The 25,744-nt window shown below is 41.1% G+C and overlaps 1 protein-coding gene across 8 annotated transcripts in view; it reads left to right on the top strand.

The window, feature by feature from the left end:
• The window catches only part of EML6 (EMAP like 6), a 207,679-nt gene that overhangs the window by 66,600 nt on the left and 115,335 nt on the right, over window positions 1-25,744 (top strand). For 7 of the 8 annotated variants that reach the window (XR_012902987.1, XM_075925487.1, XM_075925491.1 and 4 more), the window contains 5 exons: window positions 3,882-4,017; window positions 13,310-13,511; window positions 15,695-15,832; window positions 19,099-19,355; window positions 19,930-20,142. Coding sequence is in view for 7 of the 8 variants with exons in the window: in XM_075925487.1 (XP_075781602.1) it covers window positions 3,882-4,017; window positions 13,310-13,511; window positions 15,695-15,832; window positions 19,099-19,355; window positions 19,930-20,142 (946 nt within the window). In the remaining variant the exon portion in view is untranslated. Of the gene's footprint in view, window positions 1-3,881; window positions 4,018-5,229; window positions 5,363-13,309; window positions 13,512-15,694; window positions 15,833-19,098; window positions 19,356-19,929; window positions 20,143-25,744 lie in introns of those variants that run through there. The other variant, XM_075925490.1, reaches the window with a different exon arrangement.

The raw sequence follows: 25,744 nt of genomic DNA on the forward strand, positions 1-25,744 counted from the left end.
AAGTCACCAGGGCCTGATGAAATGCATCCTAGAATACTCAAGGAGCTGATAGAGGAGGTATCTGAGCCTCTAGCTATCATCTTTGGAAAATCATGGGAGACAGGAGAGATTTCAGAAGACTGGAAAAGGGCAAATATAGTGCCCATTTATAAAAAGGGAAATAAGAACAACCCTGGAAACTACAAACCAGTTAGTTTAACTTCTGTGCCAGGGAAGATAATGGAGCAAGTAATTAAGGAAATCATCTGTAAACACTTGGAAGGTGGTAAGGTGATAGGGAACAGGCAGCGTGGATTTGTAAAGAATAAATCATCTGATAGCTTTCTTTGATAGGATAACGAGTCTTGTAGATAAGGGAGAAGCGGTGGATGTGATATACCTAGACTTTCGTAAGACGCATGATACAGTCTTGCATAATATTCTTATCAATAAACTAGGTAAATATAACTTAGATGAGGCTACTATAAGGTGGGTGCATAACTCGCTGGATAACCGTACTCAGAGAGTAGTTATTAATGGCTCACAATCCTGCTGGAAAGCTTTAACACATGGGGCTCCGCAGGGGTCTGTTTTGGGACCGGTTCTGTTCAATATCTTCATCAACAATTTAGATATTGGCATAGAAAGTACGCGTATTAAGTTTGCAGATGATACCAAGCTGGGAGGGGTTCCGAGTGCTCTGGAGGGTAGGGTCATAATTCAAAATGATCTGGACAAATTGGAGAAATGGTCTGAGGTAAACAGGATGAAGTTTAATAAAGACAAATGTAAAGTGCTCCACATAGGAAGGAACAATCAGTTTCACACGTTGGGCTCGTCTACACTGGCCCCTTTTCCGGAAGGGGCATGTAAATTTCATGAGTCGTAGTAGGGAAATGCGCGGGGGATTTAAATATCCCCCGCGGCATTTAAATAAAAATGTCCGCCGCTTTTTTCCGGCTTTTAAAAAAGCCGGAAAAGAGCGTCTACACTGGCCCCGATCCTCCGGAAAAAGTGCCCTTTTCCGGAGGCTCTTATTCCTACTTCGAAGTAGGAATAAGAGCCTCCGGAAAAGGGCACTTTTTCCGGAGGATCGGGGCCAGTGTAGACGCTCTTTTCCGGCTTTTTTAAAAGCCGGAAAAAAGCGGCGGACATTTTTATTTAAATGCCGCGGGGGATATTTAAATCCCCCGCGCATTTCCCTACTACGACTCATGAAATTTACATGCCCCTTCCGGAAAAGGGGCCAGTGTAGACGTAGCCATACAGAATGGGAAGTGACTGTCTAGGAAGGAGTACTGCAGAAAGGGATCTAGGGGTTATAGTGGACCACAAGCTGAATATGAGTCAGCAGTGTGATGCTGTTGCAAAAAAGCAAACATGATTCTGGGATACATTTACACGTGTGTTGTGAGCAATACACGAGAAGTCATTCTTCCGCTTCACTCTGCGCTGGTTAGGCCTTAGTTGGAATATTGTGTCCAGTTCTGGGCACTGCATTACAAAAAAGGTGTGGAGAAATTGGACAGGGTCCAGAGAAGAGCAACAAGAATGATTAAAGGTCTAGAGAACATGACTTATGAAGGAAGGCTGAAAGAATTGGGTTTGTTTAGTTTAGAAAAGGAAAGACGGAGGGGGGACGTGATAGCCGTTTTCAGGTATCTAAAAGGGTGTCATAAGGAGGAGGGAGAAAATTTGTTCATCTTGGCCTCTGAGGATAGAACAAGAAGCAATGGTCTTAAACTGCAGCAAGGGAGGTTTAGGTTGGACATTAGGAAAAAGTTCCTAACTGTCAGGGTAGTCAAACACTGGAATAAATTGCCTAGAGAGGTTGTGGAATCCCCATCTCTGGAAATATTTAAGAGTAGGTTAGATAAATGTCTAACAGGGATGGTCTAGACAGTATTTGGTCCTGCCATGGGGGCTAGGGACTGGACTCGATGACCTCTCAAGGTCCTTTCCAGTCCTAGTATTCTATGATTCTATGATATTACAACATATGAAATATCTCATTCAGTTCACTAAAACTCCCAAGAACAACTATGTGGGTGAAACCAGATAATCACTATGATCTCAAATGAACTGTCATTCAAAAAAGATAAAAGACAAAACACCACCTCACCTGTGGGTGGGCACTTTTCACAGTCCATTCATGTTATATCTGATCTCTCAGTCCTCATTCTCAAAAGAAACCACATAACATTTCAGAAGATGAGTCTGGGTCATTAAATTCATAACCTTGCTAGACACTTAGGCTGTGTCTACACTGCAATGCTATTTCGGGATACTGGAGTATCCTGAAATAGCTATCCCGCGTCTTCACAGCAAGCCCATTATTTCTGGCTCACTGTTCTGACATTCCTGTAAACCTCATTCTATGAGGAGTAAGGGATGTTTCAGAATAGTGCTTTATTTTGAAATTTGGTGCTGTGTAGACAGCGTGATGAAATAAGCTATTTTGAAATAGCATTGAAATAAGATACACAATTTGGATAGCTCCAATTGCATATCTTATTTTGAGTTACAGTACAGTGTAGATGCACTCTTAGGCACTACCAATTATGCACTGAATAGAGACAGTGGATTATTACAATGGCTAATTACAACAATCTATAACCTACTAATATCCATTTCACTGTGAATGACTCCTTAACATATATGTTAACTGGAAGATTTACATGGCATTGCTTGAGTCTTGAACTCAAATAAGTTTTGGTTTTTCTTCATTTAAATCATTGTTCTGGGGTGGCATTGGAGATCAGGGGTTTCAGTATGTAGGTTACCTTGGGGAGAGAAGATGACCTGAGCCCTCTCTCACCATAGCAGCTTGGAGCCAGGTGAGAAGCATTTGTCTGTGGCTGATGCAGCTGCAGTGAGCACAGCCGAGGCAGGGGTGCATGTCCCCCTGCTGGGGGACAGACAGATACACAGATAAACAGACCCACAAACAGACAAACTGTCTGAAATATATGGTAGATAGCTATCCCTTTCTCCACCCTTGCCCCCTCCTGGCCCAATGGGGTTACAGCTGTCCCTATCCCCATCTCTGGCCTCTTGTTGCCTCTTATTGCCTCAATGTCAACTGTCCCTCCTACCAGACTCCTCCCTTTCTATTTTATGAGAAACAATCAAATTCCAGGTACGTCCTATTGTCCTGGCGCAACCAAACCCCTACCTTGCTTTAAGTTATGATAAGAGGAACCTGCATACCAAATTTGGTGGTCCTAACTCTGACCATTTAGGAGTCTCTCTCAGCAACAGAAATTGGTCCAGTAAAAGATATTACAGTAAAGACAAGGTGGGTGATACATCAGTCTGCATTCTAATAAATACTGTAAAAATATTTTACTGTAGAAAAACATGTTGATCCATAATGTGATTTTTTTCCTTTTGAAAGTGAAAAAGCAATTCAAACTACAGTAGATATGCAATTCACACTCTTTCAGTTTCGATCAGATTCCAAAGGATGTCTGAACTGAATTCATGAAACACTGTCTGAACCATCTCTTCACCTGTAAGAATATTTGTATCAATTGTTTGCTTGTTTTTTGTTTATTCTGGGTGACAGTTTATTGTAGGTGTCCTATGGTTTACTTAGTACTGCTTTGTAACAAAATTCATTAAATTAATTTACAGTGATATTTGTATGCTGAGTATGTTATTTATACAAATTCCATTATAACTCACAATCAATGAGTTGGTAAGAGAGCACTTGAAATAAACTGTCACCTATGTGTGTTTGGTTTGTTTTCTGAGAGGAGAACATCTTGTCTTCTAAATAGTATTATTTAACAGTTCTTAACGGTTTGGCTTTTAACAAGAGCATACTCAAACACACCTTGATTTGTTTGTGTGTTTAAATTGTAATCAACTTTCAAAATTATTATACTATTGATTAACAGGCTGGAATTTTTAGTATGTATGCTTGTGAGGAAGGTTTTGCTACTGGTGGGAGAGATGGTTGTATTCGGTTATGGGACACCGATTTCAAGCCAATAACTAAAATTGATCTCAGGGAGACTGAACAAGGATACAAAGGTAATACAATTATGTTGTAGTGAATTTTGATATATTTGGATAAGCATTGTTATATTTTAATATAATATAAAGTATTAATGACTCTGAATACTGTTGAATTTTACCAGACTTGATAGATATATATAGATTTTTAAACCAAATTATCATGTTTGACAATAATGCTTGTTAATATTTTTGAGCAGTTTTCATATTCCATAATACAAACATGGTACTTTGTTGTCTATTTTTCCATGCAGTGGAAGGTCACAACATGATATACAAAGATATACTCATAACAAAAGTTTGAGAATGCTGTTTCTCAGATTTTCTGAGCACTAAAGGGGAGTACAGAGGGAAAGGAAACTAGTCATTATAACCCTTAATGTTCTATATTTTTCTTTGAGTGCTTGGACTCTTATTATTCTATATATTTTTTCCAACTGCTTGCTCATGTCCATTCCATGTTACATGTGTGCACACTCTGTGTGATGTTGCTGGAGATTTTTCCCTTAATGGTATCTGTGTGGCCAGCTCTAATGCCCTTTGGAGCCGTGCATGCATGTGCCGATATAAGGGGCACTACTGGCCATGGCTCCTCTCCGTTCCTTCTTGTCTTCCATGACCAAGGGAAATGAAAGCTCATGTGGGCCCCTGGGCAAGGTGGTGGTGAGGAGGTGGCAATTTATTTATAAAGTTCTGAACAAAAATGTAAAGAATGTAAGAAATCACAAGTGTGTCAGCAAACATACTTTTTTGGCAGGGTCCATTTGAGAATTTTGGAAGCTAAAACGTATGCATGGAGAGCTCAATTCTAGCTCTCAGCACAAGCTGGGAACTTTGAGAGTATGCTAAAACATTACTGTATTCCGGCTGGTAACAGGCCCTCAAGCACTCTGTTCACAATAAAAGTAAGAATGACTGGTATGTAGAACTGTACATAGAAACAACTGCTGGCAAATAGAATGCACATACATAAACATTCAGCTTCTTGATTCCTCTTGTACTAGTCCTGTGAAGCATGCTTCAAATTTTGGAAAGTCCAACAAAGGAATAATACATTTCTGTTCCATGCGCTGCTTGCTACCCATGAACCCATGAACTTTCTGGTAGGTGCCAGTTGTGTCTCTGAATTCAAAGAATTAAGAGAATTTTCTGCATAAAATGATTGCTTCAAAATAATAAACATCAAGAAGCCATAATTTATTTATAAAGTTCATTTATTCCTAATTTGCTATCTTGCTGTCCTTCTGCAGGTGGTCTAAAGAATGCATTTTGATCTTGGAATAAGTTATTCAGCTTCCTTTGCTAAAAGAAAGAAAACTCACATAAGACTTAAAAGATAGGAAACTAAGGGTAGGAATAAAAGGTCAGTTTTCAGAATGGAGAGAGATAACTAGTGGTGTCCTGCAGGGGTTTGTACTGGGACCAAATCTATTCAACAGGTGGCAAAATTTGAAGATGATACTAAACTGCTCAAGATAAGTAAGTCCAAAGCAGACTATAAAGAGCTTAAAAAGGATCTCACAAAACTAGATGACTGGGAAACAAAATGGCAGATGAATTTTAATGTTCATAAATATTAAGTAAAGCATATTGGAAAACATCATCCTAGCTATACGTACAAAATGATAGGGACTAAATTAGCTATTACCACTCAAGAGAGAGATCTTGGAATCATTGTGAATAGTTCTCTGAAAACATCCACTCAATGTGCAGCAGCAGTCAAAAAAGCAAACAGAATATTAGGAATCATTTAAAAAGGAATAGAGAGTAAGACATGGTACACCCACATCTGGAATACTGTGTGCAGATGTGCTTGCCTACAGTCAAAAAAGATATCTTGGCATTGGAAAAAGTTCAGAAAAGGGCAACAAAAATGATTAGGGGTTTTGAACTACTGCCATCTGAGGAGAGCTTAATAAAACTGGTACTTTTCATTTTAGAAAAGAGGAAACTAAGGAGGGGTTATGAAAAAGGTCTATAAAATCATGACTGGTATGGAGAAGGTGAATAAGGAAGTTATTTACTTGTTCCCATAACACAAGAACTAGGGGTCACCAAATGAAATTAATAAGTAGCAGATTTCAAACGTCTGGTGACAGACAGCCATTCTGGTGCCCTGGGCAGACAGTTTAATTGTGCCCTGGGTTGGGGGAAGGCGCATGTGCGGCCCCACTCCCGCCCGGCGCATGAGGGAGGGCATGCGAAGCTGGCGGCGGCAGGATGCACGTGCCTGGCCCGGCACGGCTACCACTGTTGGCACGCAGCCCGGGGCCGCCTGGAGTGGGCCGAGCCTGATCGTGCAGGGCCCCGCGGCTGTGAGGGGAAGGGCGCTGCTGGCCGGCGCGGCGGGGGGTTAACACGGCCCCTACCCCAGGCAGTTGCTGCAGGGTGGCTGCTGGGAGCTGCTGCAGCCCGTGATCTGGGAGTCGGGCGTGCGGCGCCTGATGGCAGCTATAAGGGGCGTTGCGCATCCCTTACTGCTGCCATCAGGCACCCCCCATAGGTTGGCGCCTCAGGCAGCTACCTGGCTAGCCCATGCCTTAATCCGGCCCTGCCTCTGGTGCAGCTGGCATTGGTCACTGTCAGAAGACAGGATACTGGGCTAGATGGACTTTTGGTCTGACCCAATATGGCCATTCTTATGTTCTTATGTAGAGTTGCTATTAAATTATATGCATTCGATTCCATTGTTAAATGTTAAAGATACACAACACTTAGAAGAGAGCAGCTAAGCTCAGAAAAATATTACATAGCAAAAGCAATATGCTAGGGCTATAGACTATCAATGCTAATTCTTACTGTCTCCTTACAAGACAAAAATAATTCGTACAAAATTCCATGTTCAGTGCAAATAAGGAGTTCAATTTCTACTTAAAGATAAATATTAAGTTAGCACAATTATTTTTATTAATAAATAACAAACTAAGTGACTTCCAAGTAGAAATAAGTTAAAATCAGAAATAGTTACCTAACCTTTCCCTCCTGAGCTTTTGGGGTTCATCTAAATATAGAATTTGAGCCACTCGTTGTAAATTTGCTTTTTTACAACCAGAACACATTTTATCACTATGTACTTAGTTGGCAGTGACAAAAACTAGAAAACTTACTTAAGCAATCCACTAAATGTTGAATTACACTACAGTTGTTCTATTGGAAGAAAGTTCTGTGTTTTGAGAAATTCAAAGTGGTTCTGTCCACATACATAATCATTGAGACTAAGGAAGAAGAAATTTGTAAAAACTTCTTTTGAACAATAGACAGACTCTTAGAATATAAAATTAAGGCATGAGAAGGGTTACAAATCAGAAAATCCAAGCAACCTGTGGTCTTACATCTCACTGTCTCTACCCTTTTAATTGTCTTTCTTCTCATGTCCTCTTTTCTGTTTTCTCTTTGCAGTGTGTCCTTTCAATGTAATGCTTCATTTACCTGTATCCTTTGACCTGTTCCATCTCTATCCCTTTCTTTGTTTCCTGTATTGTGACCCACTGCTGATCCATTTTGTTTGCTAGCTACAGATTTAATTTGACTAGAATTCTGATCACTGGAGCTTTGCCAAAGAGCACTTTAGACATCAGGATTCTTGACTGTTTCAATTTCCTGATAGATTCTGATCCAGGAAAGAACATGCTTACATTTAAATGTTTGAACAGCCTCATCCAAGTCAACTGATAGTCCACATTCCTGCCAAGTTCTTGGGAGTCTACAGAATTCCAAAAATTCTGTGATGGCTTGAGCTATCTTCTAGGTGGCCTTTGTTCATTTCATCATGTGCTTAACTTTAAATATATGTGTAGTCGCAATTTTCCCCCATTTGTTTTTCCCCCCTGTAAGCAGTTTGTAGAGATAGCCCACTCCAGCTGTTGCCTTTCTGACACAACTCCCACTCTCTTCTGACCATAGCATTTTCAGGTCACTCAGTTCCCTGGCATCATTGTCCAGAGACTGTTAACAGGTGTAATTGTTAGAGATATGTTACCAAACAGCACTTCCTATGCAAACCTACTTTATTCTTAAGGTAAAAAGCATAACAGAAAAAACATATTAAAAACTATAAAAGAAACTACATGCATGCTTGTAAGCTTACCAGAGCTAATCCCAACCCTAACATAGATTCTGACAGGAGCAGTCCATCAATGCCTTTTGCAAGGAAATTCCATTGTAGTCCCCAGTTCATCATAGCTTCAGCTCAGAAAAAGCAATCAGTCTTCTGAAATTTCAGTGGGCTCAGTTCTTCCAACCCTACCCCAAAGGTATTATCCCTAATTCAGTAAGGTTCAACTTATTTCAATGAAAGTTCATTCAGAGTATTACAGTAAATGTTCAGTCTATCACAGTCATTATACACAATCTGATTACTAGCACATCTACACTTAAATCTGAATCTACCAGAGTGTCAGTAGAACATCTGATGAAGAATAGTTTCCTTTCACATATATACTAGGAATGATTACTTTCAAGACATTTTAATCTGATTTGGTGTCAATGTCTTAAGATTGTCTACACACCAATACTTTACTGCGGTTACTGAGGATTTGAAAGAGATATCAGAACTCCATTCCGTATACTGATTTTGGTGCCCTTCAGGAAGATATTATTAAGAGCTGAGCTTGAATCATTTCCTAGATAACTCACAAAAGGGAACAGACTGTGTCATCTTCCAAGGTTTTTTGTATTTTTTGGAAGTTGGCATGACAGCTCAACATTCTTTTACTCATTTTTAAGGGGACAGCACAAAACGCCAATGATATATATCTTATTCAATTGGGAATTTTATTGAAAAGCAGTTTTCTACCAGTATTCAACTACATTTTATTCAAGTATTCCTTTATTATAGTATCTGTATTATAGTATCATTGACTTTATCATGAACTTTAACATAACAATTTGATTTTTCATTAATTTCATTCCCCCATATTTCATCCCACTATAGGAGTTATTATTTTTGGTTAGGTTACAAAAGCAGGCAATCAAACAGAAAATGCTGTCAAGTTATTACTTTATTCTTTTAAAGTGTTCAACCCCAACTAGATCAGCTAAAGGGAAAAATCAGCTGAGCCTCTGAAGAATTTACCATATGCAGTTTCCTCTCTAAATATATGTTAGAAGGCTTTGTTCTCTTGTATGAGGTAATGGGCTAGAGATCCCTAATCTTCACATTTATATACCTAAATTAACAGCTAATCCCATATTTAGTTTTTCATATTGGTACTTACTGTGCTAAAATGGACGTGCTTTAATAGCTATCTGAATGACCAAATGTGGAATTGAGCCACTGATGTAAAAAGCTTAACTTTGCAAAACTGAGACCACAGTCTCTACTAACATGTAAGGAATAATCAAGAAGTTGATTTCAGGACTTTTAGGATTAGTCAACATGTGAAAAATCCAGATAGAAAGTTCAGTAAACATTAATTTATCTGTAATGCTACCAATCTTGACTAGGTTGGACGGGTATACAATATTTTTAGATAGAATAAAAGGAGAGTGTATGCAGGGGTGGGCCTCTCTTCCCCATGAATGCTCCTCTGCCATTTGACTAGTCACATAGAGAGGTGCTGATTGGTTCCTTGTTTTCCACAATCCATTAATTTAGACTTTTACTAAGAGTTTCTTGAGCTTCTTGCCCCATGCAAGTTGAAATTATCCTTCATCTCTGTAGTTCTATAATATAGGAATTGTGGTGTTAGGATGCTGTGAGGCTGACCAATAACTTCATTTTAGAATCTTTGTCAGTTCGTTTTGGATGGCAAATCCTACTCCGTGAATTCCTTTTTCTTCCTTTGGGGTTCCTGTCCAGAAAAAGGCGTACCCTCCACCTTCTTCTCTTAGCTGTCCTTTTTCTGGTCTATGTGTTTCTGCCAGGGCAGCTATGTTGATGTTAAATCATCGGAGCTCCAGGGCGATAATTGCCATGCATCTTTCAGGTCATTCACTGTCTGGATTGTCCATTAAAGTCCAAATATTCCATGTTCCAAAATTTAACCTTCAATTTTGACTGCACAGAGGTGAACGCACTGGACGTGGCTATCCAGTCAGGGGGGGTTGAGGTGGACACCTTTTCTAGCCCCCTTCCTATATGGGGTGAGCAGAGCAGACCCTAAATAGGGCTGCTCAGTCATGGTTGCAGCTGTCAGACCATTCTACTGCCTCGGTCCTTAAAATGGAATGACTGAGAAACACATCCAATGCCTACATGCTGGTCCGTGACTAAAAGCTTCCGGATTTCACAATCCTGCTCCCATCACCATTCACTAGTTGCCATAGGGCTTAAAGTTAGGAGAGTAGTGCATAGGAATATGCTTGTGCATTACGACTTTTAACCTGGGGGGGCTGTTGCACTGCAGCCACCGCACAATCCTTGACAGATAGAAGGCCCGTGTCCAATGGCATGGAATCCATGACGATTGGGAGTCTTCTGTCTGCTGCAGCCTTCATCTGCCTTCACAGCTGTTGCAGCATTACCCTTGCTATCCTCCACCTGTTCTGCCATTGAGGATTTTTAGGATCTTTCTTTGTCAGGTCCCTCCCCCTTGACCTTGCTGCCATCGGTGACCCTGCGGGAAGTACAAGACTCCCTATGGCATCGCTCTTGGGTTCATTGGAACGTGCACACCCACTCACTAATACGAGGTGATGATCCGGAAAGTGAGGTGGAAATTAAGCTCAGAGGAGCTTTAACATATATTCACCCTTTGGGGAACCCTGACTACTTATCTCTTCACTACTTACTGGAACAAGAAATGTCCTTGTTACTGCTCCAGGTCTGGTCTGGGGAAACATTCACTGGAAGGTGCTCTCATTCTTCCAAGGGACAGGTACCTCTTGTATATCTTTTCTCAGTTTTTCCTTCTATCAAAGGCTATGTTGAAAATTCAACAAAACAAAGAAAGAATTATTCTGATTGCCCCTTTTGGCCAAGACAAGTCTCACTCCCTTACCTGGCTTGTCTGATTCCTCGTCTGATTCCTCACCAGATCTTTCAAAATAATGGACTGCTCCTTTACCTTTGCCTCTGAGCATCTAGACAGCACCCTTCAGTCAGAATAAGCTATGCAATTTGCGCTATGCAAATTGCATAACTTATTTTGAGTCTAGGTTGAAAGAGCTTATTTTGAAATTTGGCGCGGTGTAGACAGCACCAGATTTCAAAATAAGGCACTATTCCAACAACTCCCTTAACCCTTGTGGAATGAGGGGTTACAAGGATGCCAGAATAGCGCAGCCACTATTTTGGGAAATAACTGGCATGTTTAAAGATGTGGCATTGCTATTTTGGGATACTTCAGGTATTCCAAAATAGCACTGCAGTCTAGACCTACCCTTAGAGTCAGACTGCTCTGATGAGCTAAAAAATGTGTTGCTACTTGGCCAAAGTTGACCACTCAACAAACTTACCTACAAAATGGAAATGATTCCATCCTCATCTTCCCTCCCTTTGATTTTACACTACATTATAGACCTTAAAAGGTCAAAACTCTCACTCAGCTTAAGGTACATCTTGCAGTGAAAATGTCCTTTACATGCTAATGTGTAGATTCCTAAAAAGGCACTGGCAATCTATTCTTGCATGAGATACCACCCACTCTAGTCTAGGATCTTAACCTAGTTCTCAGGGCTTTGACTAGACCTTCTTGGAGTCCATGGCAGTTTGCTCTCTCACACGTGTCCATGAAAACACATGTACGAGAGATGGTCAGTTTCTAATTGCCATCTCCTCAGCTAGACAAATAGGAAGACTAGTCACCCTGCTGGCACATCCACCATTCACAGCCTTTTTGAAAATAAAGTGAATCTAAGGCGATATCTCAAATTTCTTCCTATTGTCTCTGCATTGTCCATATGAATCATCCAGGGAGATGTGGAGCGGCTTTTCTCAGCAGACACCTCAGCTTGAGAATAAAGGACTGAAGGAAGTGAGGTGTGGGAGAATAAAACTGAGCTCTGGAGAAATGTTTGGCTAGAGTTTCCCCTATAATATGTGCCAGTTCCGACTTACATACAAATTCAACTTAAGAACAAACCTACAGTCCCTATCTTGTACGTAACCCGGGGACTGCCTGTACTAGTCTTACAGCAGTGTAACTCTTTTGACTGGAGTTGTTCCCAGTTTATACTGTGGTGAGTGGGAAGTACAAAGACTTACAATTATGTGGAATCAATTACTGAATTTTCATATTGAATTCTATTGCTTGATTCATGATTCAACATTGCTAATGTAAATAATTTACAATAAAAGTGAAATTTCAGCCTATCTGTCATATAGATGTATATTTGGTTTTAAGATAAGGGAGGTTTTTTAATGAAGGACAGATGTGGTTTTAAAATAACCTTTTTCCTTATAAAAAGGGAAGGAAGGAGGCTGGTTTGTGAGTCAAAGATAGTCTTGCAGTTAAAGCAGAGGGCTTATAGGCTACGTCTAGACTGCAGGGTTTTTTTTGGAAAAAGATACGCAAATTGTGAAACGCAATTTGTTTATATTTTTCCACTTTTTTTTCAGAAGAGGCTTTTCCAAAATTTGGCCCGTCTTCACAAGAGGAAGACGAATATAGGGATGCCAAAAGAATGTGCCCGCTTTTTCGGAAACTGTTCCGAAAACGTGGACGCGTTCATCTGCAGACTAGACATAGCCATAAATGGGAAATCTGCATTCCACTCCCACTTTTGTCTCAGATTTCCTGCACACACTAGAGTAAGTCACTTAGGCCACATCTTATCTGGAGAAATTACTGAAATTTAAAAATAGAACCATTGAGAGTCATAGTGCAGATGAGGCTGCAGTTATGGGAATCGTTATCACTGTTTTAGTTAAGTCTGCTTAAAAAGCAAATCTAATGAAATGATGGTAAAAACAGTTCCAATCACAGGAGTCTACCCTAATATAAATTTCCCACAAATACCCGTGTTAAATAAAAATGGATTTTGTGTGTCTGTAAATTTCCCCATTATATAAAATGCCTAGGAAAATGATTCAGTGAGATTCTGAGCACACTCAACTCCCACCATTGGCATTAGGAGTTCTGACCATTCATTGCCTCTCAGGACTGCTCTTGCATCTCCCATTGTCGCAACTACCTTTTTTGTAAAATGGGAATAATGACATTTGCTTTTCCTCATAGAATTGCAATTCTAGCTTCTTATTTAGTTTTATAGCTATATAAGCTACAAAATGCCTTAAGTCTTCAGACTGAAGATAAGTTCAAAATATGGTTGTTATAAATGAATTGTAAAAATTCTCATTCTGTATTATGTTAGATGTAGCTTTGTCTCATTGTTACTGGTGACCTAAAACTGCTCTGTTCCTTGTCAGGTTTGTCCATCCGAAGTGTTTGTTGGAAAGGAGACAGACTTTTAGCAGGGACACAGGACAGTGAAATATTTGAGGTGATAGTAAGAGAAAGAGATAAACCAATGCTGATAATGCAGGGTCATTGTGAAGGGGAGCTCTGGGCCCTGGCAGTTCATCCAAAGAAGCCTTTAGCTGTCACAGGCAGTGATGATCGATCTGTACGGTAAGGCCGGAGCTCCTTTACTGCTCTATATTCAATCAGTCATATACTTTTAAGAACATTTTTAAGCCATATTCTTTTTTGAAACATCTGTCATTGCTTTAAAAAGAGGTTTAGTGCTGAGTAAAGAATTGTGACACTTTTCCAAGAATTTAAAAACCTTCAGCTTAATTAAGATAGCATTTTTTCTAATTACTTCATTGCAGTCATAACTTTGAATCAGCCATGGTGCCCACATTCCATAAATCATGTAAAATCCATCGGAAATTGCCTATAAAAATGTAGTCTTAAAGCATGCTGCATTTCATTTCTGCCTGTGGCTAAAATGGAAGGCATTAGTTTAACAAATCTAATCACTGATATTGTCACATTTTCCTCTTGTGTTTATGAGCACGTTAAATGACTTGGCCTCCCTTCCCCAAAATAATTGATGAGGTCCAATTTCTCTTAAGGTACACTGCGATTGTAAATTATACATCACAATTGTAAATTATACATTACTCTTCAGAGTGACAATTATGGATTTCAGAGTATGAATGCATTTACTCCTATTTGTTACTTTACTCTTAGAATACACATATTTCTCAAATGATTTTAAAATAATGAATTATTGGGAAAACATACAGAATAAACAGCACCTAACATGCTATTGTTTTGGATGTTTGTCTTTGTGCCAAATCTTGTATCTAGTGTACAGGTACATCAAGTTTATAACCACACATGCAATTATCAGATATTGCAGGACACAAAATAAAAAGGCCAAGATTTGCATGATCTGTATGTAGGCAATGCAGGTATCTGACACTTTCCATTATAAGATCATTATATATTTGTTGTTTCTAACTTTGCTAAACATAAACAATTTAGTCTGAAATTTTTCATGTGAGGTGTCTGTCTCAGGCTGAAATTTTCCAAAACTGTTAGTTGACACAGATTAGCCATGTCAGAAAACAGGATAAAATAAAAATATATTGTTTAGTTTGCATTATCAAAAAATTGTACAACTTGTGCCTTTGGAGCAGGGACTTTAAATATAGCAGGAGGGCAGTCACCATACTCTCAACCAAGTTTCTATTGCCGTGTATCTGAGAATTTGTGCAAATTTGGCCAACTTAAAGCCCTATGAAAAGTTGCATCTCCCACAATTCAATAGAGACTCATTAGCGTTTGGCAACTGAAGTCACCAAATATTCAATTTGTACTAAGCATGCTCCATTTTCTTGCAGCTCTTATGGTTCCCTCCCCACAGAGTAATACAGTATGCTTCATACTGAGGCTACAAGGGCTGAAAAGGATTTTCCCTATAATTGGTCCTGCTATTTGCAGAATGCCACCATAAGGCTAGGCAAAGCAAGTGAGAGCAAGAACCCTGCAAGTAAAGTACTTGTATGATCTCAAGGAATTAAAATATTTTCTGTTCTGTATTCCAGTAAAAACAAGGGCACCAACAGCCTCCTTAGGCCCCTGGCCAAGGTGTGGGGGCTGGCTGCGTAGTACCCTCCCCGCAGCACTTAGCATTGCCCAGAGCATGCTGCAAGGTGTTCTGGCAGTGATTAAAAGGGCCTGGGGCTCTGGCCACCACCACTGCTATTGCGGCAGTGGTGACAACCAGAGTCTCTGGACTGTTTGAATCTCTGGACCATTTGCTCCCCCGCTTTGGTGGGTCTGAGTAAAAATATTTAAATAGAAATAAACATTTCTTAACTTTATTACAAATATGGTTGAGATTCTGTACAGTGCTGCTTAGAACTTGTATCTGTGGGAGAAAATATGCATCTAGCCAGCAGCCAACTGGTTTTCTATTGGAGGAGGTTTTTTTTTTACAACCTAATTATTGAAATCAGATTTAAATCGCAACAGGCCTTCCTTTAACTGCAGCATATGTGGTAACCATAAAATTCAACTTTATGTAATGGTGCATTATGCTAAAACCACTACCTTGTACCAAATTATGATTATTTTTGAGAATGTATTAACTATGACTTTGGAGAGGCACAGATCTAAATAGAATACGGGAGCATTCTATGAAAGCCCAGTTACACATTTAAGCCACAAAAATTACTTCATGTAGGTAAGCATACTTACTGTGTATCTATTTGAAGAAGCTGGCATTTCATTTCTGCAGTTGATAGTTTGAACATTTGTAATGATAAGTATCCTGTTTTGGTTCTCAATTTTTTGTGTAGATTATGGAGCCTTGCTGATCATGCCTTGATTGCTCGCTGTAATATGGAAGAAGCTGTACGCAGTGTATCTTTCAGTCCTGATGGATCTCAGCTAGCTCTTGGAATGAAAGATGGTTCCTTCATTGTTCTTCGAGTAAGGTAGGATAGTGAATTGTGTTTCAGTACTGGTGACTCTTCTAGAAACTCAGGCCAAATCTTACTATTTTTTAACTCATTGAGTGTTTTGTTTGGAAAAAATGAATAACAATTATCAAAGTTTCTAGGTATTTCTCCTCAGCTGACTTTAGAGATGACTATTTTTAAATCATGTATATTAAGCTCATGTTTTAATGTATTGTAAATGTAATACATTCATATATTATAAATAGTTATATTTTGAATATAAAGTTATATTTCAATTTAACATAAAATGTCTCTAATGACATCATTAATAATGTTGTCCAAGTTTAAGCTTTCAAGCTTAGTATTTTCAACTGAAAAGTATCTATCCTGTGACTTAGTAGCTCTGAAATTAAGTACATTTTGAGGGGCACAGAAACCGCATTTATGACATATTAATAGATGCTAGATTTGAGAAAGACCTCTTCAATCACCAAGTCCATTTCCTGCTCCAATGTAGGAATGATTGCTATCTATAACAATTTCTTTAGTGAGGTCTGCAGGAAAGTTTGCAAACCTCTGCATGTTAAGTGAATACCAAACTTCTCGGCTCTGTCTAGACTGGCAAGTTTTTCGGCAAAAGCAGCTGCTTTTGTGGAAAAACTTGCCAGCTGTTTACACTGACCACTTGAATTTCCACAAGAACACTGATGATCTCATGTAAGAAATCTGTGCTTCTTGCGGAAATACTATGCTGCTCCGTTCGGGCAAAAGTCCTTTTGTGCAAAAGCTTTTGCGCTAAAGAGCCAGTGTAGACAGCTCACATTTGTTTTGCGCATAAAAGCCCCGATCCCAAAAATAGCGATCGGGGCTTTTTTGCGCAAAAGCGCGTCTAGATTGGCCACGGATGCTTTTGCGCAAAAGTGCTTTTCCGTTAAAATCATTTGTGAAAAATCATGCCAGTCTAGACGTAGCCCTCATGTAATATGACAGCTCCTTATAACTCTTTAGTTTACAGGTGCATGAATTTAGAATTTTTTTTCTATTTCAAAAGACATAGCACAAGACATTTTTGTTGGAATAATAGTTGATGATTCTGTGGGGGCTCTAGACAAATTGGAGGATTTGAGCCAAAAGAAAGCTGATGAGAGTCAACAAAGACATGTGCGGAGTCCTGCCCTTAGGACAGAAGAATCTCAGACACTGCTACAGGGGAAATATTTAGGTAGGAAGACAATGCAGTGGAGATCTGCGAAAGTTGCTACAGTGCACTGCTAACAGACTGGGCCAGGTTTTCAAATGTGTACCCACATTTCACCAATAGAACAAATATGTAAATAAAGATCTTATTTGTGAGAAAACCCCAAATGATTTTGCGTGAGAACAGATAACTAAATATGCAACTACTGCACATGCACCAAAATACTGTAGCTACATAAATAATGTGATTTCTTTAACAATTTTGGAGTTTCTGTTTGAAAAAACCCAAACCCAATATTTTTTTTCAGATTTTGGGTTTTCATTTAATATCCAAATCATTTTAATGAACCATTTCAATGAAAATAGTTTTTTTTTCTAGCAGAGGAAAAATAGTTATTTCTTGACCAGCTTTACCACTAATAATACCAAATCCCAAAGTATATTCTTACTCTTAATGTTGTTTTTTCTCCTCTTTTGGATTCTGTTATTGATCTGCATCAATAAAAGTCTCTGCAAAGTTTATAAACTTGGAGGTCATGTAGCACTAATGAAGCAAACTAAATATATATATAAATTTCATATGTTCCATGAGATAATGCAAGCAGCTTCATCCCCAAAAATTTCCTATAGAAGCCCTGGCTCTAGTATAATCAATATAATGCTGATTAGCTTTGGGTATGTCTACACAGCAAAGTTATTTCGAAATAACTTTACTAGTGTCAACACAGCCAAACCGCTATTTTGAAATAATTCGAAATAGTGGAGCCCTTATTTCAAATTTGGTAAACCTCATTCCATGAGGAATAACGCCAAATTCGAAATAGCTATTTCGAAATAAGTGCTGTGTAGACATTTATTTCAAAATAGGGGGTCGCCAGCCTTCCCAGGTGCCCTGGTGGCCATTCCAGCCTCAACCAAAAACACTCCTCTCCCTCCCCCCTCCCCGGAGCCCTTAAAGGGGTTGACTCTGGCCACAGTGCCTGTGCCAGCTCCAAGCCTGCCAGCCCAGAGCCAGCAGTCACTGCCCCTGACCCAATGGCCCCAAAACATGAGCCAGCAAGCCACTGGCAGCCAGCCCTCCACTACTCCCCAGGAGCAGTCTACCAGCTGCCAGGAGCCTGCCAAGGCCCAGAGAAGGCGGGCGCCTTCCTGGTCCAGGGTGGAGATCATGGACCTTATTCAGGTTTGGGGGGGATGCCCCCAACGTCCGTGATCTCTGCACTAGATGGAGGAATGCAGCCATCTATGGCAGCATAGCTGCCAATCTGGCGACCAAAGGCCACATGTGAACCCAGGAGCAGGTCTGCATGAAAATCAAGTTGGTCAGGAGAGACCCCCCCAACCCTGAGTCTTGAGCTTCCCCTCCTCCTTCTTCCTCTTGCTTCTTCCTCCCAGGTTTCCCCCTCCCCTCTCCCACCCTCTCTCTTCCCTTCTCTCGCCTCCTTTCCCCAGTCTCACCAGAGTTTCATTCCCCCTTCCCCCAGTTTTGTAAAATAAAGAGAGTTTGTGTTCATGAAAATACATGTATTTTATTTGACATCAGGAAGGGGGGTTAAGGAGAGGTAAGTGGAAGGATGTGAGGGAGGAATGAGGTACAAGCCCCCAGTGGGGCAGACCAGGGACATACCCTTTGATACTAAGTAGTTTCTTGTAGAGGAAAAACTAACTTATCCTACTATAATGGCAAACAGGGAGCTACTGAATTACATTACATCCCAAAATATACTTCATATAGCTTCCTTTGGTCACCAGTTCATATTTTCTTTCTAATGAAAAATATTGACAAAGATGTACACTAATTTCTGTTTCTAAACTAGGAAAAAACAAGTTGAAAGCGATGTATTGGCTATGAGGAGTATAACATAGGGAATCATTAATGTTATAAATGTCAATTAAAAAGGTCAAGTCACTTTGCTATCCATAAAACTGTTTGCTTTCCTTTGAACTTATGAGTATAGACAGTAAGACACAGAGAATGGAGAATTCTGACTTCTGAAGTCAGATTTTGTTTTTAAAAAGTGCTTAGTGTGTCTGTCTTAATTTAAATATTTTGGGTTTCATATTTACAAGTCCATAATTTATATTCTTGCTCTTGGTTCTTGCAGAGATATGACAGAGGTAGTTCATATTAAAGATCGAAAGGAAGTAATCCATGAAATGAAATTTTCACCAGATGGCTCCTATCTTGCTGTGGGTTCTAATGATGGCCCTGTCGATATCTATGCCATTGCTCAACGATACAAAAAAATAGGAGAGTGCAACAAATCTTCAAGTTTTATTACCCATATTGACTGGTCTGTGGATAGTAAATTCTTGCAAACCAATGATGGTGCAGGAGAGCGACTGTTCTACAAGATGCCATGTAAGCTCAAAGAAGTTAGTGTTATGAACAAATAAGATATTTTGATGTTTTCTAAGAGGAGAATACAATATGTTCATTTAAATTTTACATCTCAAAGCAGAAATACTTTGTTTGCTATTTACCTAAATATCTACTGTTTACATGTAAAACAGATATATGTATCATTCATATTAATCTTTAACTTTAGTAAAAATAAATATATTTCCACTATTCATCTAATTGCACATTCCCATTGTATCATTTATATTATATATTGACCCACTCCAGAAATACATTTTGAGCTACAGTTAGCTAGATGTCCACTTATCTTGGTTGTGGCCAAGTTTCCCATGGTCCCATAAAGATTGTTTACAGCCACCAGTCCTGGCACTTAGTGTTCTGTACTGTTATTGAGCTCTAACTTACCCCTAAACATCTTCGAAGAGCCTCATAAGCAGTGATCGATCATATTTATTTAAAATAAAGGTTATTAATAAAAAAACTGAGCTTAAAAAAGAACTAAATACAATAGAGAAAACACCTTTTTAATGGAAAGATAGTTGGATAAGCAGCATGTTAATTTGACTGTTTTCAGCTGGGAAGCATTTAACAAGCAAAGATGAAATCAAAGGAATTCACTGGGCCTCATGGACCTGTGTGATAGGGCCTGAAGTGAATGGAATTTGGCCAAAATATACCAACATTACAGATGTCAACTCCGTGGATGGAAATTACAGTAGCTCAGTACTAGTGACTGGAGATGATTTTGGATTTGTTAAATTATTCAAATTTCCTTGCCTAAAAAAAGGTAAGACACAGTTTTATTCTCAGGAACTCAGTAATTAAACTCTTAATGAATGTATGCCACATTACACTGATACTATACTAATATACTTATTGGGGTTTTAATATCCTCTTGATCCCCATTCAAAACTCATATTAATATTAAAGAGAATGATGTGCACATAGGAGAGAATATGTTCCATTGATTCTAAAATGATAATTCAGTCAATGCTTGTAGTGTTTCAGGGGAGTGGGTACTGCCATACGTAATACTTATTGTAGGCAGATGTCACACACGACTATTTTAATCACTTTTTAGTAGAAAGTATTTCTTTTTTCCTTGCATATTTTAGACTCTTGCCTTTTAGTTAAATATTCCTATCTCACCATTCTGGAAAACATCCACGTAATGCAGCTGAGCTATTATTATTGCATCTTTATGACTGTGTCCTATAAAAATTATCTCTTTATTAGCATATGTTCATGTACTGATGAGAGAGACTGGGGTTGGTGCTTTCTTGAATGTTTGAATCCTAGGGGCAGGCAGCACCCCAGAACCAGCTTCTGCTCTTCCCCCACTGCTTCTGATACAGAGGCAGCGGGGAGGAGAATGCAAGTAGTAGGCTTATCGGTTAATTGACTAGTCGATTACTCGTTCACATACTTACATCTATCATGACTTAAATCTTTCCTTCTGTATAACTTTGGAAGACAAGGCCATTCTTTTAGCTTACCCTGATTTGGTGGCTTTCAGTGGCTCCCTGAAGCAAAGGGCAAGCTGGGGCCTCTTTAGTTTCTGCCCATGCTTCCCTCACTAATCAGTCAGGGAGCATCTATACAGCAGGGCTTAACTCAAAATAAGCTACGCAAATTGAGCTAAGTCAATTGTATAGCTTATTGTGAAATTGGGAGTGTCTACACAGCGCTTATTTCGAAATAGAGCACTCTTCCTTACTCCTCTTACAGTGAGGGTTACAGGAGTCGGAGTAAGAAGTCCTCCAGCTTGACAGTATTTTAACATTATTTCAAAATAATGTTGCTGTGTAGACGTACCCTCAAAGATGCCTCATGTTGATGCAAATAGCAGTGTTCTTTATTTATAGTTGTTTTCCACCTCCCTACTATCTACGTACAGGTTCTTCACAACCAAATTTTGCCAGCAGCAGATCAAAATGATCCACTTCTTTGTGCCTTGCCTTTCTTTTTCCTCCTTCTCTCTGTTATCCTTCCTCCCAGCTTTTATAGCCCTTGGTTAATTAGGTTGGCAGCTTTTTATCTTTGCCAGGCAGTCACAAAGCTCACTGGGGCTGGAGTGGCCTGTGGCTGATGAAACCCTCCTTATTCATCAGCCTGTCATAACCTTCCACCCACTTAGATAACCACTAGATTTGTCCTTGCCCATTCTTTTCTCCCTCTGTCAGTGGAGTTACTCCAGGAGAGTCCCTTGACTCCCGCTTGGTGATCCCTGGGGTCATACTTGCAGAGTTTGTTTATCCCTCACCCACAGAATGTACCCTGGATAGGGGATGGATGTCCGCAACTCCATTGCTGCCCATAACACTTCACACCAGTCGCACTCCCATGTTTGTCTTCTCGGCTGCTGCTCCTTTCTCTTTGGCAGGAGATTAGGTTCAGTCCCTACTTCTCCCCAAAACACCCAGGGCCTCAGGTTCTACCCTGTCCAGTGAGGACTGAGTCATTCTGTGCATCTTCTCCCTCTCTTCAGCTGATTCACATAATTCAAGCTGTGGGAGGGAGAGGAGTGGGGACAAGATGTGAATCAGCCAATTCATGGCACTCGGGAAATTCTGGGAGGAAAAGGGAGGTGAGGGTAGGTGTGGGGACCCCCAGTGAATGAGATGCATGAGGGAAGGAGGCAGAGAGGAGGTGCACGGGTTGCATATGGAACTCTGTTGGACCACGTGCTGCCTCCTTCAGGTTGTCCACAACTGCACTGCAGGGTCCCTTCCATCTCCAGGCCACCATGCACTCATGTTGTCTCTGAATCCTAGATTAGCCTCCATGTGTAGTGAGGTGCAAGCTGGGCTGCAATGTCATCCCTAGGCATACACAGAATATGCAGCTCTGTAAAGCACCTGAAAAACTGAGGCATCAAATTTTTGGATGCTTCTACACAGTTGTATGCACTGCCTTCTACCTTTCCCATGTTCTTTCAGCAGCCCTGGGGGAGACCCAGTTCACCTTATCCCACCAACCCACCAGCACCCCTGGTCTATGGATTGATATGAGTGAGGTCCATCTCACTATGAGGAGGGATATGGATCTGGTTTAGCACAGGGAGTGCCTAAATTTTCCAACCATGTGGATTCTCTAATTGGAAAAAGTCTTGAGACAAATGTCACTAGGAAATGGGTAATATTCTTCAAAGACCAGTACTCTTAGGGGGGGAAAGAATACTGAAATATTGACAATATTTAGTGTATGTCTATATATATAAAAAAGGTTTTTTTGCAGGAGAACAGAGTGATGTCATCATGTCACTCTGCATCCCACAGGCTCCGTCCTCCCACGGCCGCTTTGCCCCAGACACTGTTCAGGTATGGCAAAGCCACCTGGCAGCCTGGTCTCAGCAAGTTCCACCTCCCAAAAGGTTGCGGCCAGAACTAAGCGGGAAGGACCCTTTGGAAACAGAATCTGCCCAGACCAAGTTGCCAAGTGGCTTTGCCAGTCCCCAAACACTGTCCGGGGCAGGGAGCAATTCCATCCAGGGCCTTGGCATGGCGCTGCTCCAGATCAGCCTGCCTGGTGCAGGAAATGGGGCTGTGGCAGCGATGCCACCATTGCTCAGGGGAAAACCCCAAGTAGAGTCTTTGGGGTTGGCTGGACCTGGAGACATCGAGGGCCTTCCTGGTGGCCAGAGGATCTGAGGTGTTGCGCAGGAGCATACCAACAGAGGAAGTGGAGCAGGGCCTGGTGGCTGAGGGAGGCACTGGCTGTGCATTAGGCTTACTCTGGCATCCCTCTGCTCCGGGGAAGCAACCACTGCACCATGTCCCCTTCTGGCAGCTGCCTATGGTGCACGATAGCATGTGTGGGACAGGCTGAACTTTGGCTCGCTACCCAGCGATGGGAACTGCAAGGCCATGCTCCTCCTAGGCAGGGGCTCTCAGCGTCCTGGCCCAGGGGGTGCTTCAGCTGGTGGAGGCCTGGGGCATGGATCACTTGTGCTGGGAATGGAGTCAGGCTTTGTGTCCCTGGCTGCCTGCCCCCCATCCACTGCCATATCTTGAGTGGCCCCATCCTCAAGATGCCATACCTTCAAGCCACCCTGGTTGAAACTGCTGCTGCAGTCTGGCAACCCCTGAGACATCACAAAGGGGAGGCCCAACAGTATTCGGAATGGCTGCTGACATGGCCAAGTGGGGACAGGGTAGCTGGGGAGCACCTGCCTCTGCATGGTGGTGCCCAGAGGACCCCCCTCACTGCATGACCTCCAACCCTTCTTTCCATCCTCCAAGTGTTTCCTCAGCCCCTCCCCTGCCCCCTCACAAACTCCCATCCCCTCTTCTCAACCTGGCATCTCAAAGGAACCCCCACTCTCTGCCTCTCACTTGGGCCTTTTTCTCTACTTCCTTTCCATTTCCTCTGCCCACAGACATACCCCTTTCCCACTTCACAACACCCCAGCAATGCCACCTTTACCACCCCTTCTCTCCAGGCAGCTGCTCAGCTCCTGCTGTCACAGCACTCAGAGTAGCCGCCCCCAAAGCCATAGAAATTCCTTCATACGGGCTTGGTGTTGTTTCTTTGCTGATTAGGTTGCCTGTTTGTAGGAAGGGGTTGATTTTGCATAGGGAGCGAGGAAAGGGAATAAGAGTGAATGTGGGAATGGGTGGTGTAGTAAGGGGAGATTGTGGGGGTGAGGGGAATATAGGAATGGAGGCAGGGGGATGGGCAGTGTGGAGGTACAGAGGGGGAGGGGTTAGGGAAAGAGGGGGTGTAGGAATATGGAGGAAGGAGGTGGGATTAGGGATAGGCAGTGTGGGGGTGGAAGGGGAGGAGTTACGGGGAATGGGGGGGGGTGAAGTAATGGAGGTGAGGGTAAGGATGGAAGGAGGAGGATGGGCAGGGGGGTAAGAGAGGATTGTGGGTGTGGAAATGGGGGTGTAGGGATTGAGATGGGGCAAGGGATGGAAGGAGGGCAATGGGCTGTGGGCCAGGGACTATTTTATTGGTGGGCAGGAAGGGTGCAGGCAGGGGGGACTGGCTGACGATTGAAAGGCAAGAGCAGGTGGGATGGGCTGAGGGCGTTCAGATAGAGGGGCCAGTCCACGGGTATGGTGGGTGGGAGTGGAGAAGGATGCGAGTGGCTTGGGGCTATGGAGAGTGCAGCTGGGTTCAGTGCAAGATTAAAAGGCTCTCTGGCCGCAAAAGCAGCCAGCAAGGGGGAGGGAGGTTGGTGAGTGTAGCGAACAGGGGGTGCAGCCCCTTAGTTATCTTCCAAGACAAGGATTTTCATTTAAAATACTCCCTTCAATGGAGAGGTAAACTACAACTTTATTTCATTTCTTTGTTTGCACGAAAAATATGATCTTTATGTTTCAAAGTGGATGAAAAAAAAGTCAAGACAAGTTCAGGAGCCCACTTATTGAAAAAAAGATAATCATGGCTCTTAAAATCATAAAGAATATTTGAGAAAATTTTGGGGAAGTGGTATATGATAATGATAGATGAAACAATCTTCTCTGACAAAGATCAAGGAATTTTATGTGTTATGTAGATGATGACATGGATGTTTGAGGAGCTCATTGGATTGTACAATGCACTCGGTTCACCAGCAGAGGTAATTGTATCAGTAATTAAGGATATATTATTGCATCTAATTTTGAGGATCAGTAACTATCATGGACAAAGCTTTGATTGTGCTATGGCCAGGCTTAGTTCAGGTGTAGCAATCTGATTGCAACAGGTACAACCCGAAGTTTTTGTTCAAATGTTGGTCCCAATGTGTATTCCACTATGGGAGTGTGCATATGTTTCATATGTCTGAGACAGAAAGATTAATTCTAGTAGTGTTTGTTGGTCTGTGTCTGTGCTTTTTCTGTCCTCATGCTCCAAACCACAGGAATAAAAGGCATTGTGGACTGATTGTTATTCCCAATTTCTTTCTGCCACTGCATTGTCCAAGGAAATGCCTACCATGTCCAGAAATTTGATTCTTCTACTTGATTCTGATAATATCGTATACATGAAGTTCTGTTAGATAGGTATTAGTTTACTCAATATAGTTATTTAGGACTTGGCCTATCTGCTTCTGATTTGGAATATGCTTTGGATTGCATGCTTCAAAAATTGCATTTTCTGCTCTCAACCTGCATTGGGCAGTGACTGTTGTCAAAGGTATCTGTACTGCCTCAGAGAAGTGCACATCTCTGCCAACTGCAATGTGTGCTGCTCTTTCCCTGGCCAAATCTACCAGGAACTGGTCTTTCATCAGTACTGAACAAGGACTGACATTGTGATCCTAGACTGGGACAATGGCCAGTATTGGCAAAGAAAAACAGAGTCCCTTGAAGGGATGGTACCTTTATGCTAGTATAGTGAAAATTTGGACTCCAAGGGATTTCATACACTGGCTCTGTCAGTATGGTGAGAAAGTAACTGTG

This window comes from Pelodiscus sinensis, chromosome 3 (genome assembly GCF_049634645.1).
Source record: "Pelodiscus sinensis isolate JC-2024 chromosome 3, ASM4963464v1, whole genome shotgun sequence".
Lineage (NCBI taxonomy): Eukaryota > Metazoa > Chordata > Testudines > Trionychidae > Pelodiscus > Pelodiscus sinensis.